Source organism: Sciurus carolinensis, chromosome 2 (genome assembly GCF_902686445.1).
Source record: "Sciurus carolinensis chromosome 2, mSciCar1.2, whole genome shotgun sequence".
In the NCBI taxonomy this organism is placed as follows: Eukaryota; Metazoa; Chordata; class Mammalia; order Rodentia; family Sciuridae; genus Sciurus; species Sciurus carolinensis.
This window is the reverse complement of record NC_062214.1, coordinates 76334080-76349766: the sequence shown is the minus strand read 5'-3', so window position 1 is coordinate 76349766 and position 15687 is coordinate 76334080. Positions and strand designations below refer to the sequence as shown.

At 42.3% G+C, this 15687-nt stretch overlaps 1 protein-coding gene across 4 annotated transcripts in view; it reads left to right on the top strand.

The window, feature by feature from the left end:
* Oca2 (OCA2 melanosomal transmembrane protein) overlaps positions 1–15687 on the top strand; it is a 389761-nt gene that overhangs the window by 255112 nt on the left and 118962 nt on the right. For all 4 annotated transcript variants that reach the window (XM_047540394.1, XM_047540395.1, XM_047540396.1 and 1 more), the window contains 2 exons: positions 4437–4530; positions 10317–10410. In XM_047540394.1, the coding sequence (XP_047396350.1) occupies positions 4437–4530; positions 10317–10410 (188 nt within the window). The remainder of the gene's footprint in view (positions 1–4436; positions 4531–10316; positions 10411–15687) is intronic.

Here is a 15687-nt window from a genome sequence, read left to right as displayed (position 1 = left end):
CCTCTTGAGCAGGTGTTCCTGATTGGAGGAGCCCATATTCCATGCTGCAAGGGAGGTGGGGAAAATGAGTTTCCTATTTCTCCCTGGGGAGTTCTTCAAACTTAGACTCTTCAAATCTTCTTTCTATGCTTACTTAAATGCTTTCTCCTTAATGCAGAGCCTCACTTTCCTCTGGGGTCCCCTAGTACTCTGCACATAACCACCAAGTTATTCACTAAAATTATTGTCAAGGGATTCTGCAGCTGTCTGGGAACTCTATCATTTCATGTCTGTATCATCATTCACTAGCACCATGCTGAGTATAAAGAAGATATTTAGAAAGTTGTTTGTAAATGGATTAAAAAATGAATTAACTGAAGTAGGTTAATTTTCCTAAAGTGACACTTTGCTCCTCCCCCCTCCTTCCCACCAACCTACCATCCTCTGGTCACTCTGTTATTGAGACAGTTGTTACTCTAATGCTTCACTGTATCCCTCAGAGTCACAGACACCATCTCTGCCTGTCCTTCCTGCCAGGCCTCCTTGTCACTGGAGACATACCCTCATCTTCATTGATATGGGACCACTCTCTTTAGCATGGTGCTGAGAGCTCTTGTGCTTTGGTTTATGTAGTTCTTTGCTACTGATCACAACTCTCCCTCTCAACTCTTTCCTTCCCTGGCCTGGAGTCAGTCTCATCTCTATGTTCCCCCAATGAGAGGTGGTTCCTTTTCCAGATCTACCTTCCCTATGGAAGTCACTGGGTAGGACAATCACCCCAGGTGCAACCTGGTGCATCTACTCATCTGCAGCTCTGAAAACTGCTGGGTGCACTGGTTTGTGATGGTCACTTGGAAAGGACTGGGAATAAAATGGAAGTTTTGGGACCATGAGTGTTGGAGACAGGTCAGTGTCTACAGGTGCCCTCTTCCCTAGGTCCAGTGATAATTAATCTGAGTCTGTGTCCCTGGGTTTCCAACTGCTTATTATCTTCCCATATTGTGGTTGAAGGGAGTCCTGCCCATCCTCTGAGTCATGTGGGGAAACTTCTCATAATAAATCCACATGCATAGTGATATCTCCCACTGGTTCTGGCCTCTGACAGATGCAGTGATATGAATGGGAGGTGATTTAGGTTTTCTGCCTATAGAAGGTGTGCTCTGACCAGGAGAATCTTCACTCTGTGTGATTGTGGAGTCTTCTGACTCAGGACATGATGCAGAGGCTACATGGGCAACAGGAGTCTGGCTCATGCCTGAGACCTTAGCAATTATGCATTTCCTTCTCCACCTTCTGCCAGAGTAGAAAGAAGTGCAGTACCTCATCCTCACCTTCATGGTCTGGCCTGGATCACCTGGTGTACAGGCATCTGAGGTTATGCTGTAGGGGGTCTGGTTTCTTGGACTGTCCATGTGGTCTGCTCCAACCAAACATCTCTTAGAGTTCTGATTTTCTCTGCACATACTTCAGAGGTCCATTCAGGGTTCAACTGAGGAATGAACAAGGACACCAAAGAACATACTGTGAAAATATAGTGGTAGGAACAGAGTCACCTGTTGTTAGATATACAGTTCAGTGACTTGGCTTCCTGACCTACAGAGTTGCCAGCATTCTAGCCTAGTCTCTGTCAGCTGTGCCAAAACAGCTCTGGCCCAGGTTATTTGCCAGGTCAAGAGACACTTGTCCATAGAGATTTTGACATGTATGAAAATGACGCAGGGTCAGAGAGCTGACAGATGTAGTTGCCATTTCCAGTGACTATAAATGCTGGCAAATGTGGGGTTGAGAGAGATCTGGTGAGAACTGGGGGCTATGCTTGATGAGGGGTGCAGATCAGCTTGGAAGGGGTGTTCATGAGAAAGGTGTGTGCATGTTGTTATATTATTTCAGGAGTGTGAACTTAAAGAGACAAAATGAAGCCTTCTCTTCTTTGGTGCTGTATCACCAAAATGTGTCATTAGTTTGGGATTTTTTTCCCCTAAATCCATATTGTCAGCTATGTTCTGAGAGCTATAGTTGGAAGCTCTGTTCACATTCATTTGTGATATTTCTTTTCTTCCAGTGGTCAGGGAAGAATGCCAAATAATTTGGGTAATCCAAAGACAGTAGGATCACACCAGGGGATTTTATACTTATCTCACCATGTTCAGAGTAGAAAGAACCAGATTGCAGATGGATTTCTCTCTCTAAATGAGCTAGACAGGGCTTCAATGAATCGAAACGAAGCCAGGTCATCGGTGGTGGTAGGAGGGAAGAGACAGGGCCTTTGTGGATTAGATTTGCTCTGTTAGGTTTTCCTTATCTCTCTGTCTTAAGCCTTTCCTTTTATTTGTATTTTGCTTATCTTTAATGGTGACAAATTTAACAAAGCTTAACACTATTAAGTCAATTTAATTTTGATACTTTATCAATATTTAGTGTAATCAGAGCAGATGCAGAGACCTTGAAGCAGGCAGCTTGAAGCTCCCTCTGGCCCTTCTTTTGTGCCACTGTTAATCTCCCTCTTGCTTGGGACATGGAGAGGCATTGGGGTCTGGGGACAGTGGCTCCCCATTGATTGGTATGGAGATATTTCAATATTTTAACACATATTTCTATGTAGGGGAATTCCTGCCACATCTGCCTACCTCTCCTTTCTTCTGCTGTCTTCAGTCAACAGTGAGCTGTGGGAATCGGAACTCAGACCTGCATTTGTGGGCAGCATTCCTAGTTTTTTGCTACATTGCCCTGTAGACTGCAACTGAAAACCTGAAATACCTTGCTAAAGACTGAGAATTCTCTGACAGTTTTTCTCCATTGAAGCCTGATCTTTTCAACCTCATTGACTTGAACAGGAAGGAGTCTCAGGCAATTTTCAAGTTAAAATGTTATTATTCTTGTCCTGGATGTTGAATACAAAAAATGGTAATTTATGCACATAATCTTGTGGGTTTCCTTTAGCTGATTTCTTGGATACTCATGGTTATCTGTGCTGTCAGTCAGCCTCTGTGTGGAAGTCAGCTTCTTAAGGCTGTCTTGTTCTTAGGCATCTTCTCCCCCCAGGTTTCTTTGCAGGCCCCAGAAGGAGGTTTTAGGGCAGTTGTAGTTGTTGGCTGTGACACCTGACAGGGGAACAAACACTCTTTTAGAGGTGATAAAAGTCAGAAGCCGTTTCACTTTAGCGTTTACCTTTTGCTTTTTACTTGATGTTGTTTTGGTTTTAACTCATCCTTTCCTAAAATGTTCAGGAACACAATAATACAGAGCACTGAATCAGACCCAGTGGATGGCATTAGGTTAATAATGTGAACCTTTGTAGGAATTCACAGTTCAGGCTCTGCAGAGGGTCCATTTGAGCTCAAATCCCAACTCTGCCATTGTATGAGCTAAAGAAGTGCTAAGATCTAGAGAAGCAGAAATGTGAGCAGCATAGAGATTGTTTCCTCCATTAGCTTGATGCTGACACTGGTCCTGACAAGTTGTGTGGGGTTGCAAATCTTCTCTAAGTGGTGGATGTACAGTGGGCTCCCTCTGGTGAGGGGAGAGCAGTCCTGGAGGGTATTGCAGTGCCCAGAGGTGAGAATCCTTCACTTGCCATCACTCACAGACCAAGTTGCCACATGACCATATCCTAGTTCCATGGCACATTTAGGAGGTCAACGGTCTAAGAAAATCACTGTGTGTGTGTGTCCTGAAGACACAGAACAACAAACCATCAATTAAAAAAATATTCAGGGAGACTTAAACACATCACATTTTGGAACATAGATTTCTACAGAAGTTTCACAGTCACTACATTTTCTTAGTTATAATAATGTGAAATTCAGCTCTGCCAGAAAGGTGCACCTATTGTTGACATGACTTACTAGAGGTTGGTGGTTCCTAGTTGTAGAATCTATACCTGTTGTGTCCTACAATGAATGTCAGTGGGGTTGAGAAGACTGGCAGAGAGCTGTGTTGAGAAGCAGGTTAACCCTGGTTTTCCAGTGTGCAGTTTGGAAGCAGAGAACTGTTCTGACTTGGTCACTTGTGAGAAATGTGTTCTGGCACCTATCTGTGCCTCAGTTTCCTGATCTGTCAATGATACATCTGAGGAATGTTTGATAATTAACTTAAATGATTCATGTGTAAAATAAGCATGGGATTTGCAGGATTTCCCAAATGGTGGTTGGACTGTAACATCCTCAGACATGCTGTGTTAGAAGCTACATGACTTTACTCCACCGAAGACCCACAGCAGCAGCAGAGGGACAAGCTATGAACAAGGAGAGCCTTTTGGCCATGTGGCTGGATCCAAACACAAAGATATGGGTCTCAACTCAAGTTTTTGTGGATTTCAAAGTTGGCTTTCATTTCCCTTCATGCATCTCTATGCTTCCTACAGTCTTACTGTTGCAAAAGCACTTGGGACTTTTTAAGTTTGTCACAATGTGCAGCTCTTGTGAGCTTCTGTGAGATGTGGTGCCTTTCCTACACAGATTCCTGTGCTCCTGAACCTGAGCCAAGACCCTGAGGTCAGCCTGCCTGCCCCGCCACTCATGTACGCCCTGGCCCTCGGAGCCTGCCTGGGAGGTAAGCAAGTGCTGACTGCCCCGCGAGAGCACGCCCACACTGTTGCCAGGCCTGAAGCAACAGCGAGTGAATATCAGATCGAAAGTAAATTAAGGAGAGCCTCACAGATTCCCTGAGGGGAAACACATCTACTTTGGAATGATTCCAGAGCTACTCAGTTCCTCTGTAAAGCCTGTCACTTCTCCCTCTCCAAGAACTGCCTCTGACATTCCACGCTCATGGCCTGAGGATGATTGCGATTGAAATCCCAAAGTTAATGTGCAACCATGCTGTGCCACGTGGACTGTGGCTTATGAATCCAAAGTCACCTTCAGTGACACTTCTCTCTCTTTCTTTATCCTTGCCCCCTTCCCTTATTTCTTCCTTAAGAGGGGGATGGGTAGGAGGAAGGGTGATGGTGATCAATGGGTGAGCTCTGAGAAGGAGAGACTCCAACCTCATAGTAGGAAAAAGGAAGGTTTATTTTGGTGGTGATGGTAGAGTTGTAGTTTAGAGAAATTGCAAAGTAAACTAGAGTGTTGAATGAAACTGACTTTGGGGACCAAACATGAAGCCTTTGGTCTCCAAGGGAACTGGAACCTTCTCACCTTAAGAAAGCCTAATCACCTCTGAGAATACAGGAGAGTTGTGGAGAATCTCAACTAAGCACACCAGATGTACTGTAAGTTTTTATTCTTACATCCAGGCATGCTTAGATAATCCTGCCTTCTTTGTTCATTGATTGATCTCTATTATATCAATAACTTTCTCTTTAGTTTATCTCCTTGTTTGTGAAGGGGGGATTAATGCCATATAGTGAAGTTTCTATAATTTCAAAGGACAGCTAATTCCTCTAATTCAGTGGTTCAGGACTGAACTTCTTACAAGAGTACGGAACTGGGAAACTTGCTCACATCTAAGAAACAGCCCCAGGAAAAGCATCAGGAACTTCATTCATGGCTATGTGTAACACTGGCAACAGAAGCAGAATCCAAGGACACCTGGAAGTACATCCTCCATGTGGGATTTTGTTCATTCAGACTTACTGAGTATTTGCTGTAATAGCCTGAAATTGTGCCAGGCAATTAATTCTTCCCAGACATCCTATTGTAGTGGATGCCCTGAGTCCTCAAGAGGTGCCCAAGAAAGACTGGAGGAAAAGTCAGAGAAGATGCTCCAAACAGGGAGGTTCTGAGCAGGGTCTTAAAGGGTGAGAGGTCTTCTGGGCTAGTTGTGATTTCCCTAAAATATGTGGGGTGACTAAGGGGAATTCTCAGGGATAGATGTTAATACAAATCATCTACAGGCTGATAACTTCAAATAGGATTAGATACTTATGAGTGCACTTGGGAAGTAGGGATACAACAGTAGGGAATAATGCAGGTTATAAGTCTTAGGATCTTTTTAACCTAATAGCTTTGAAAGGCACTTGCTTCTGGCATAGCAGATGATCATTTGTGCTGGCGGTTAATGCTGTACTTCTATGGGGTCCTCTCTCTCATTGCCTCCAGGTTTGGCATTTAGAAAATACTGTGGTAATCCCAGTGACTTGAGAGGCTGAGGCTGGAGGATTGTAAGTTAATGGCCAGCCTCAGCGACTTAATGAGACCCTGTCTCAATGTAAAAAGTCACAAGGACTGTGGATGTGGCTCAGGCATAGAACATCCTTGATTAAATCCCCAGTACAAAAAAAATACTCTGGTAAAATACATAACATAAAATTGACCATCTTAGTCATTTTTAACTGTGTGGTTCTGTGGCATTAGATATGGTCACATTGTACCTAACTCATTGTAATTCACATTGTAAGTCACCTGTCAGCCAAGGGTGTCTTCATATTGGAATTCACCTTGTTCCACCATCATCATCCATCTCTAAAGTGCTTTTCATCATTCCCAACTGAAATTCCATACCTATGAAACAGTATCTCCCCATTCTTCCAGCATCTGGCATTTTGAAGAACCCTTTAAATAGAAGTTTGCAGTTGGCATTAGGATTACCAGTTGCTGTACAAATGGGGGGACATTCACTAGATAGTTTGAAAGAAAAACTTCTTTACTGGTCTGACCTTAATATTTTTTGGTTACTCTTTTTTTCTAAACTAAGAACAATTCAAAATCTTTTTTAAAAAATCTGTCAATAGTGTGAGCTTCCTGGAAAGCAAGAAGCTGAGGCAAGTTTGCACGTTAAGGCTTGCTCGATAGCTGCAATCCTAGGGCAGAAACACCCAGCAGAGTAAGTGACATTAACACAGAGAACAAGGGAAATGAACAGTTCTGTGCATGGCTAGTGAGAGATTGGGAACAATTCAAGTAGCGTGTGACTGTATTCAAACCTGTTGCTTTCCTTGAGTCATGTATCTTTAAGGACAGGTGGCTTTTTAACTTGCCAAACGGAATGCCAGTGCACAGAGTTCATTTTTATGTTTTCTATCAAGTGGAAACTTACCAGAGGTCTGGGAGTATGGCCTGTTTAATCCAACTTGCACTGGCTGACACAGGAAGTTAGACTGGAGAGTCTTTGTATGAAATGTTCACCAAAAGCAGGGCAGGGAATAATTTTCAAAATGGTTCTCATTCCATCTCTAGATCCATTGATCACATTTCCATGTGGGATAATCCAGAAATGCTAAGACAGACAACAGCTGCTCATCATGCACACCAGTCCCCATCGACTTCTATGCCAATGGAAACTGGGGCAGAGACTTGAGCTAGGGGAGTGACACCTAGGACCTCTTTCTCCTGACTACATGGAACCTATGTCACTTAGAGACACTACACAGAACCTATGTCACCATCAAAACCGTGCTAGCATTTTATAAGTTACAGGCAGTTCCTGACTTACAAATGGTTTGATTTAAGCAATTTTTTGACTTTGCAGTGGTATGAAAGTGATATGAATGTAATAGAAACCATACTTCAAATTGTGAGATTTACTCCTTTCCTGGGCTAGCACTATGCACAAGATCTTCTCTCTTCTCTTCTTTCTTCTCTTCTTCTCTTCTCTTCTCTTTTTCCTCTTCTTCCCCCTCCCCCTCCTCCCTTCCTCCTCCTCTTTCTCTCCTTCTTCTTTCCTTCCTTTTCTCCTCCTTCCTTCCTTCCTTCCTTCCTTCCTTCCTTCCTTCCTTCCTTTCTTCCTTCCTTTTCTCCTCCCTCCCCCTCCTCTTCCTTCTCCTCCTCCTCCTCCTCCTCTTCTTCTTCTTCTTTTCTCTCTCTCTCTCTCTCTCTCTCTCTCTCTCTCTCTCTCTCTCTCTCTCTCTCTCTCTTTCTTTCTCTCTCACTGGTCAGTGGCAGTGAGCTGCAGCTTCCAGTAATCCACATGATCATGAGGGGGAAACAATAGATCCTCTGCAGTGTAGTGTTGCTAAGCTAGGGTGTTTGCTAGGTTAGGCATTCTAAGTAAAAAAACTTTTTTTTTTTTTTTTTTTTAACTTAGAACATTTTCAACTTACAATAGGTCTGTCAGGATGTAGCCCCATTGTTAGGTTGAGAAGCATTTGTACTGCAACAACCATTGGCATCTGAATAAATAGTACACTTACAATCTTAAGTGACTCCACAATTGCTCCATAAGATTTCTGGAGGTGGAGGTGGTTCTGTCCTCATCTCACACTGATGAAGCTGACTCCCTTACATTCTCCTGCCCATGACAGGCAGGGAAAGGCAGATGGCTCCTTTCCTGGTAGGTAACTGACATGAAGGTGGGCAGGTATGGCCCTTTGCAATCAAAGAGTCTTGAGGGTGTTTCTTTGGGAGTGGAGGAGGCTTCTGATAAAGACTTGCCTGTTCCTGAGAACAAACTCACTCCTTCCTTTGGACATTGTCATGTGGCAGAGCTGCCTGGAGTTGTCTCCAGTCTGAGTGTGGGACCAGTTCTGTGCATGCTGGTGGGTGGTGGAACACATAGATGACCATAACAAATCCTGTCTGAGCCCTGCAGCAACATCTTCGGGCTTGCTCCTCCTCTGACTGCCCATCACACGGGAGAGACTTTCTCTATTGCTGTCATCATCTTGTTTTGCATCTTTCTTTCATTATATCCAAAAACTTAATAGAACAGAAATGATCATTGGTCTGCACAAGTTACAGTGCTAAGAAGATTTGGGACGGTGAGCTATTCTGAACCCATAGCTAGTATTCTTTCTGCTGTGTCCGCAGAAATAACACACAGCTGGGGGCTGCCCCAGCTCCCTCCCCACACTCTTCTCTGTGGCTTCCCTGTGCCATGCCCACTTTGATTGCCTCATTTGACTGACTAATAAGACATAAGGAAAGGCTGTTTGGGAACCTTTTGTCATTTTGCCTCCCTCATATAAAAGATGGGCGCCCATTCTCTTCCATATCTTCCTGCTTCTGATGTGGTGGTGAAACCATCTTTTGATAAAAAGAGATGCCCAGAGACCTGCCCTGGACATGACACATTGAACAGAGGCTCATCAGCCTTCCACCTCCAAGTTTCTCATTCCATGGGAGATGATCCCACTGTTAGTCAGGTTTTCTGTTTCCCATAATTGAAAGTATCCTGAAAAGAAACAGGGTTAATGAGACTTAATAAGATAATGTTTTACCTTCCAGGTCAGAAGGCCTTCAGGAAGCCAGGTGACTTCTTACAAAGGAATGTCTGAGAAGGATGGGACCTAGTAGGGGGAGGTCAGGTTGTGAGGATGTATTCTGGTTCGGGAGGATTTTGAGGGGAGAGCAATCTCTGCGGTGTTTTCAGGCTACATTTCTGAGAAGGTGAGCAGAAATCCAATGTATAAAGATTGCACAATCAATTACCTGACATAGTCCTGTGCTGTTCCCGCTCATTTCTATGTCATCCACCTCCCCAAGGCCAAAGCAGGAGCCCTGCCTCATTTCTTCATGTGGACACAGATCCTCCTCTCTGGTCACAGAAGGTCATAGCCTTGCGCTGGGTGGCTACAGAGCAGTGTCTCACAGCTACCAGTCCTCCACAGAAAGAGAGTCTGTTCTTCAAATGTTGAGGCACAGATTAGCACTCAGCTAGACTGGCTGTATCTGGGTCATGTACCCATCCTTGAGAATTGATTGCCACAGCTCAAGGGAGAGAAGAGGTCCACTGACTTGGCCATGCAGATTCACCCTTCCCTGAACCAATCACTGTGTGTTTGTGTGAGGGGAAGGGGGAGATCTAATGATCTGATTGGCTGACCTTGGCTCTATCCCTCACCCAGGCCATGAGGACTGGCTTATGTTCATGTGTGTAAGTGCATCTCTCATCTTGTTCACTATCAAAAAAGACTTACCTGGGAAGGATTTCATATAAAGGAGATGCCCTTTGGTGAACAATGCCAAGTAACCTCATTGTTTCACTTGGTTGTTTTCATCCATTCTTTCATTCACTGAAAGAATTTCCTGGCAGGTATCTGGGCCTGGAGTCCAAGGAAGGTAATTTCTGTCTGAGATTTCATTCCAATGCCTCACAGGACACACATTATCACCTGTGTTTGCTAGCTCTAATTGCATTTTCCTCTAAAAGATACAGGCCAGGTGATTCCACTGTGACTTGCCCATTCTCCTTAGCATCTCCTTTTTTCTCTCACAGAGAGACTATAGTTCTATTTGTGAAAGAATAATGGTATTTACAAGCAGAGAACTTATTTTCTGGTTGCAAGTGTGTGTGTGTGTTTATAGATATTTATAAAGAAATCACTTTGATAGTGCCTGTAAAGTAATGATCAAATCAAAGCCTCTGAGATGGTCCAAATATTACAAAACATAAGAGAGCAGCAACCTACCACCAAGATGAATTGGGATTTTATTCTATTTTAACATTTTTGATTCCAGGTAATGGGACACTGATTGGAGCATCTGCAAATGTCGTTTGTGCAGGAATTGCAGAGCAACATGGATATGGATTCTCTTTCATGGAATTTTTCAGGTACCTTAAAAAACTCATTTAAAATTTCTAGTTTATCTAGTTTGAGACTTATGGGAATCTTAAAAAAAAGCAAATATGCATTCTGCTATTCACAAGGATAAGCATGCTTTTAGCAATTAGAGAGACTTTGGTATAGGTGAGGTTAGCTCAGAAAGAAAAAGGTATTAAAAATTTATTGCTGGGACTAGTTCTGCCACACAGAGGATGATTGATTATGAATGATTCAGCTTGAACCTGGAGTCAGTAAATAGTGGTGGGTTTGCTGGATATTTCATTTTGTTGTTCTTTTGAAAATCTTGCTGGGGACTGTGCCTTGACTGTCCATTAAGATGGTGCATAACAAGAGTCTTGACTTCCTCCTACCATAGTGCACAAAAGAAAGTCCCTGTTAGCAGGGACTTATTGCAGCCTGGGGCTTGGATCACCATGCTGAGGGTAGTCTGGAAGCAGACATCCCACATGTGGGCATCTCTCAGGAGGAGCACACAGAGGTGAAGTCTACAGTAGGGGAGCAGAGCTAGTCTTTGTGAAGGAGAACCTGTTCCAAAGGTGTTTTGTCCACTCTTGGGGCTAAATTCCCTGCACACCTGTGTTTACATAGCACAACTCCACCTTGCAAACAGGTGAGTGAGCATAATAGTTCTATGAAATGGTGCTATCAAAAATGAACTTCATTCCCTTGGCATTGAGTCATACTTCCATGGAAGTTCTTTGACCACAAATTCACAGCTGGGTATATGCACAGTGAGGGATTTCAGAACCTTCATCTTTGAGTGGCAGCATGATCTGCAGCTTGTGGAGGTAGCCATGCCTGCTCCAGCCACTTGTTCCTCTGCAGGATGCCGATTGCCTGGGTATGGGCTTGGGAAAGAGCTGTCATATCCAAGCAAGGACTAAGAATAGTGATCTGGTCCATTTTGAGTTGTTATAACTAAATACGGCAAAATACCTATATCTGGCTATAAAGAATAGGGTTTTGTTTTTGTAGTTCACACTCTGAAGGCTGGAAATCCAAGAGAATGACTCTGGCATCTGCTTGGCATCTGGTGAGGTCCTTCTTGCTGTGTTACAACATGTCAGAAAGCATCATGGGATATGACAGAGCAAGCGTGCCACAGACAACTTGCTTGTATAACAAAGTCACTTCCTCACTAATACATTAATCCAGATATTAACCCCCAAATTGGTTAAGAAATTTATGAGGACAGAGCCTTAAGGATCCAGTCACCTCCTATGGTCCCACCTCTAAATACCATTAACCATATATGAATTTGGGGATTAAGTTCCCAACAGATGAAATTTGAGGGACACAGTCATACCATACAGCAGCTGGTCTCTATGTAGAGAATGCTGCTGATTGGGGGCAGATTCACTATTTGGGCCATTTCCCTAGTTTGTGAAAAACTAGCAATACTTGTTAATTTTGCTGAGACATTAATTTAAATGACACTCCTTGGGTATAGGAGGAGTTGCTAGGCTAGTAATCAAGTCATGGGGGTTACTGAATGTGTGTTTCCCTACAGGACTCTGGACATATTACTGACTCTGCTGCTAAGGGACAAGGTGCCAAACTTAATGATTGACCAACTAATTCCTCTTTAGACTCTCATTTGCCTCTGCTGAGAATAAAAGGAATGATCCTGCCACTTAAAATTTTTCTTGTGAGAACAGCATTCAGCAGGATGGTTCACCTCACACTGCCATCTTCTCATCTTTGCTCCATAGCCAGTGAGGGTCTAGACTCAGCACAGCCAAGAAGGGGATTCAAAGATGGGCGCAGGGGAGATACAGACTTGTTCTGACAAACCAGCACTCCCTCATTTGGGTCAGGCTCCTAATTTCTGCAGAGCTGGAAGGCTGTCACTCAAGTGCACCTAGTCTCTAGAGTTGGTCAAGCATATTATACACTGACCTCTCTACTTCCTCTTTACTTTCAGAGAGCAGTGAGACCTTATGGCTATTGTGTGACACTGGTTGATCTCACAGGGAGAAGCCTGGTATTATTAATATTATGAAAAAGAAAGATAGAGTTTTCAGGACAATTATATACCCACTTTGATCTCCCCCTAGAATTACTTTGGAATATTCACTAGGACATCTGCCTAAGGAAAAAGGTTGGTTCCACATCACTCAGGATATGTAAAGTGTGTGGAGATGGTGAATATGTACAATTACTCACTTACAGTTTTGGTGAGCTGTGTGCACAGCACATGTGTATAATTATAATGAAATGCTGGGATGACTTTCAGGAACTTGGTGGCTTCAGAAAGCTTCGGCAGGGCTGCTGGTTATCCCCTCATAAGCTCATTCATCCCTGGACTTATGAATCACATCTCTCTTTTTAGGTGGAGAAAATGTCCTGTGGGCCATGCCTTTTTTTTTTTTTTTTTTTGTATTTGCTCAGCAAATAATTTTTTTTTATTATTTTATTGTAAACAAATGGGATACATGTTGTTTCTCTGTACATGGTGTAAAGGCATACCATTTGTGTAATCATAAATTTACATAGGGTAATGCTGTTGATTCATTCTGTTATTTTTTTCCCCTTCCTCCCCACCCCTCCCACCCCTCCCACCCCTCTTTTTCCTCTATACAGTCCTTCCTTCCTCCATTCTTGCCCCCCTCCCTAACCCTAACTCTAACCCTAACACTAATCCCTCCTACCCCCCATTATGTGTCATCATCCGCTTATTAGCGATATCATTCGTCCTTTGGTTTTTTGAGATTGGCTTATCTCACTTAGCATGATATTCTCCAATTTCATCCATTTGCCTGCAAATGCCATAATTTTATCATTCTTTATGGCTGAGTAATATTCCATTGTATATATATACCACAGTTTCTTTATCCATTCATCAATTGAAGGACATCTAGGTTGGTTCCACAATCTGGCTATTGTGAACTGAGCAGCTATGAACATTGATGTGGCTGTATCTCTGTAATATGCTGATTTTAAGACCTTTGGGTATAGGCCAAGGAGTGGGATAGCTGGGTCAAATGGTGGTTCCATTCCAAGTTTTCTAAGGAGTCTCCACACTGCTTTCCAGAGTGGCTGCACTAATTTGCAGCCCCACCAACAATGTAAGAGTGTACCTTTCTCCCCACATCCTCGCCAACACCTGTTGTTCCTTGTATTCTTGATAATCGCCATTCTAATTGGGGTGAGATGGAATCTTAGGGTGGTTTAGATTTGCATTTCTCTTATTACTAGAGATGTTGAACATTTTTCCATATGTTTCTTGATTACATGTAGATCTTCTTCTGTGAAGTGTCTATTCATTTCCTTAGCCCATTTGTCGATTGGATTATTTGCATTCTTGATGTAGAGTTTTTTGAGTTCTTTATAGATTCTGGAGATTAGTGCTCTATCTGAAGTATGATTGGCAAAGATTTTCTCCCACTCTGTAGGCTCTTTCTTTGCATTGCTGATAGTTTCCTTTGCTGAGAGAAAGCTTTTTAGTTTGAATCTATCCCAGTTATTGATTCTTGCTTTTATTTCTTGTGCTATGGGAGTCCTGTTGAGGAAGTCTGGTCCTAAGCCGACATTTTGAAGCTCTGGACGAACTTTTTCTTCTACAAGATGCAAGGTCTCTGGTCTGATTCCGAGGTCCTTAATCCATTTTGAGTTTAGTTTCGTGCATGGTGAGAGATATGGGTTTAGTTTCATTCTGTTGCATATGGATTTCCAATTTTCCCAGCACCATTTGTTGAAGAGGCTATCTTTTCTCCATTGCATATTTTTGGCCCCTTTGTCTAGTATGAGAAAATTGTATTTATTTGGGTTTGTGTCCGTGTCCTCTATTCTGTACCATTGATCCACCTTTCTATTTTGGTACCAATACCATGCCATTTTTGTTACTATTGCTTTGTAGTAGAGTTGAAGATCTGGTATTGCGATACCCCCTGCTTCACTCTTTCTACTGAGGATTGCTTTAGCTATTCTGGGTTTCTTATTCTTCCAGATGAATTTCATAATTGCTTGCTCTATTTCTGTAAGGTACATCATTGGGATTTTAATTGGAATTGCATTGAATCTGTATAGCACTTTTGGTAGTATGACCATTTTGACAATATTAATTCTTCCTATCCAAGAACATGGGCGATCTTTCCATCTTCTAAGGTTTTCTTTAATTTCTTTCTTTAGTGTTCTGTAGTTCTCACTGTAGAGGTCTTTCACCTCATTCATGAGATTGATTCCCACATATTTTATTTTTTTCAATGCTATTTTGAATGGGGTAGTTTTCCTAATTTCTCTTTCTGAAGATTCATCACTTATGTATAAAAAGGCCTTAGATTTATGTGCATTGATCTTATATCCTGCTACTTTACTGAATTCACTTATGAGTTCCAAAAGTTTTCTGGCGGAATTTCCTGGTTCCTCTAAGTATATAGTCATATCATCAGCAAACAGGGATAGTTTGAGTTCTTCTTTTCCTATTCGTATCCCTTTAATTTCTTTGGTCTGTCTAATTGGTCTGGCTAGAGTTTCAAGTACGATATTGAATAGAAGTGGTGAAAGAGGGCATCCCTGCCTTGTTCCAGTTTTTAAGGGGGAATGCTTTCAGTTTTTCACCATTTAGAATGATATTAGCCATGGGCTTAGCATAGATGGCCTTTACAATGTTAAGGAATGTTCTGTTCCCACTATCCCTATTTTTTCAAGTGTTTTGAGCATGAAGGGGTGCTGCATTTTATCAAATGCTTTTTCTGCATCTATCAAAATAATCATGTGATTCTTGACTTTAAGTCTATTGATATGGTGAATGACATTTATTGATTTCCTGATGTTGAACCAACCTTGCATCCCTGGGATGAAACCCACTTGATCATGGTGCACTATCTTTTTAATATGTTTTTGTATGCGATTTGCTAAAATTTTGTTGAGAATTTTTGCGTCGATGTTCATCAAGGATATTGGTCTGAAATTTTCTTTCCTAGATGTGTCTCTGTCTGGTTTAGGTATCAGCGTGATATTGGCTTCATAGAATGAGTTTGGGAGAGTTCCCTCCTCTTCTATTTTATGGAATACTTTGAGAAGTATTGGAATGTGTTCTTCTTTAAAAGTTTTGTAGAACTCGGCTGAGAACCCATCTGGTCCTGGACTTTTCTTTGTTGGTAGGCTTTTGATGACTTCTATTTCATTACTTGAAATTGGTCTATTTAAATTGTGTATGTCCTCCTCGTTCAGTTTAGGCAATTCATATGTCTCTAGAAACCTGTTGATGTCTTCGAAATTTTCTATTTTGTTGGAGTATAGATTTTCAAAATAGCTTCTAA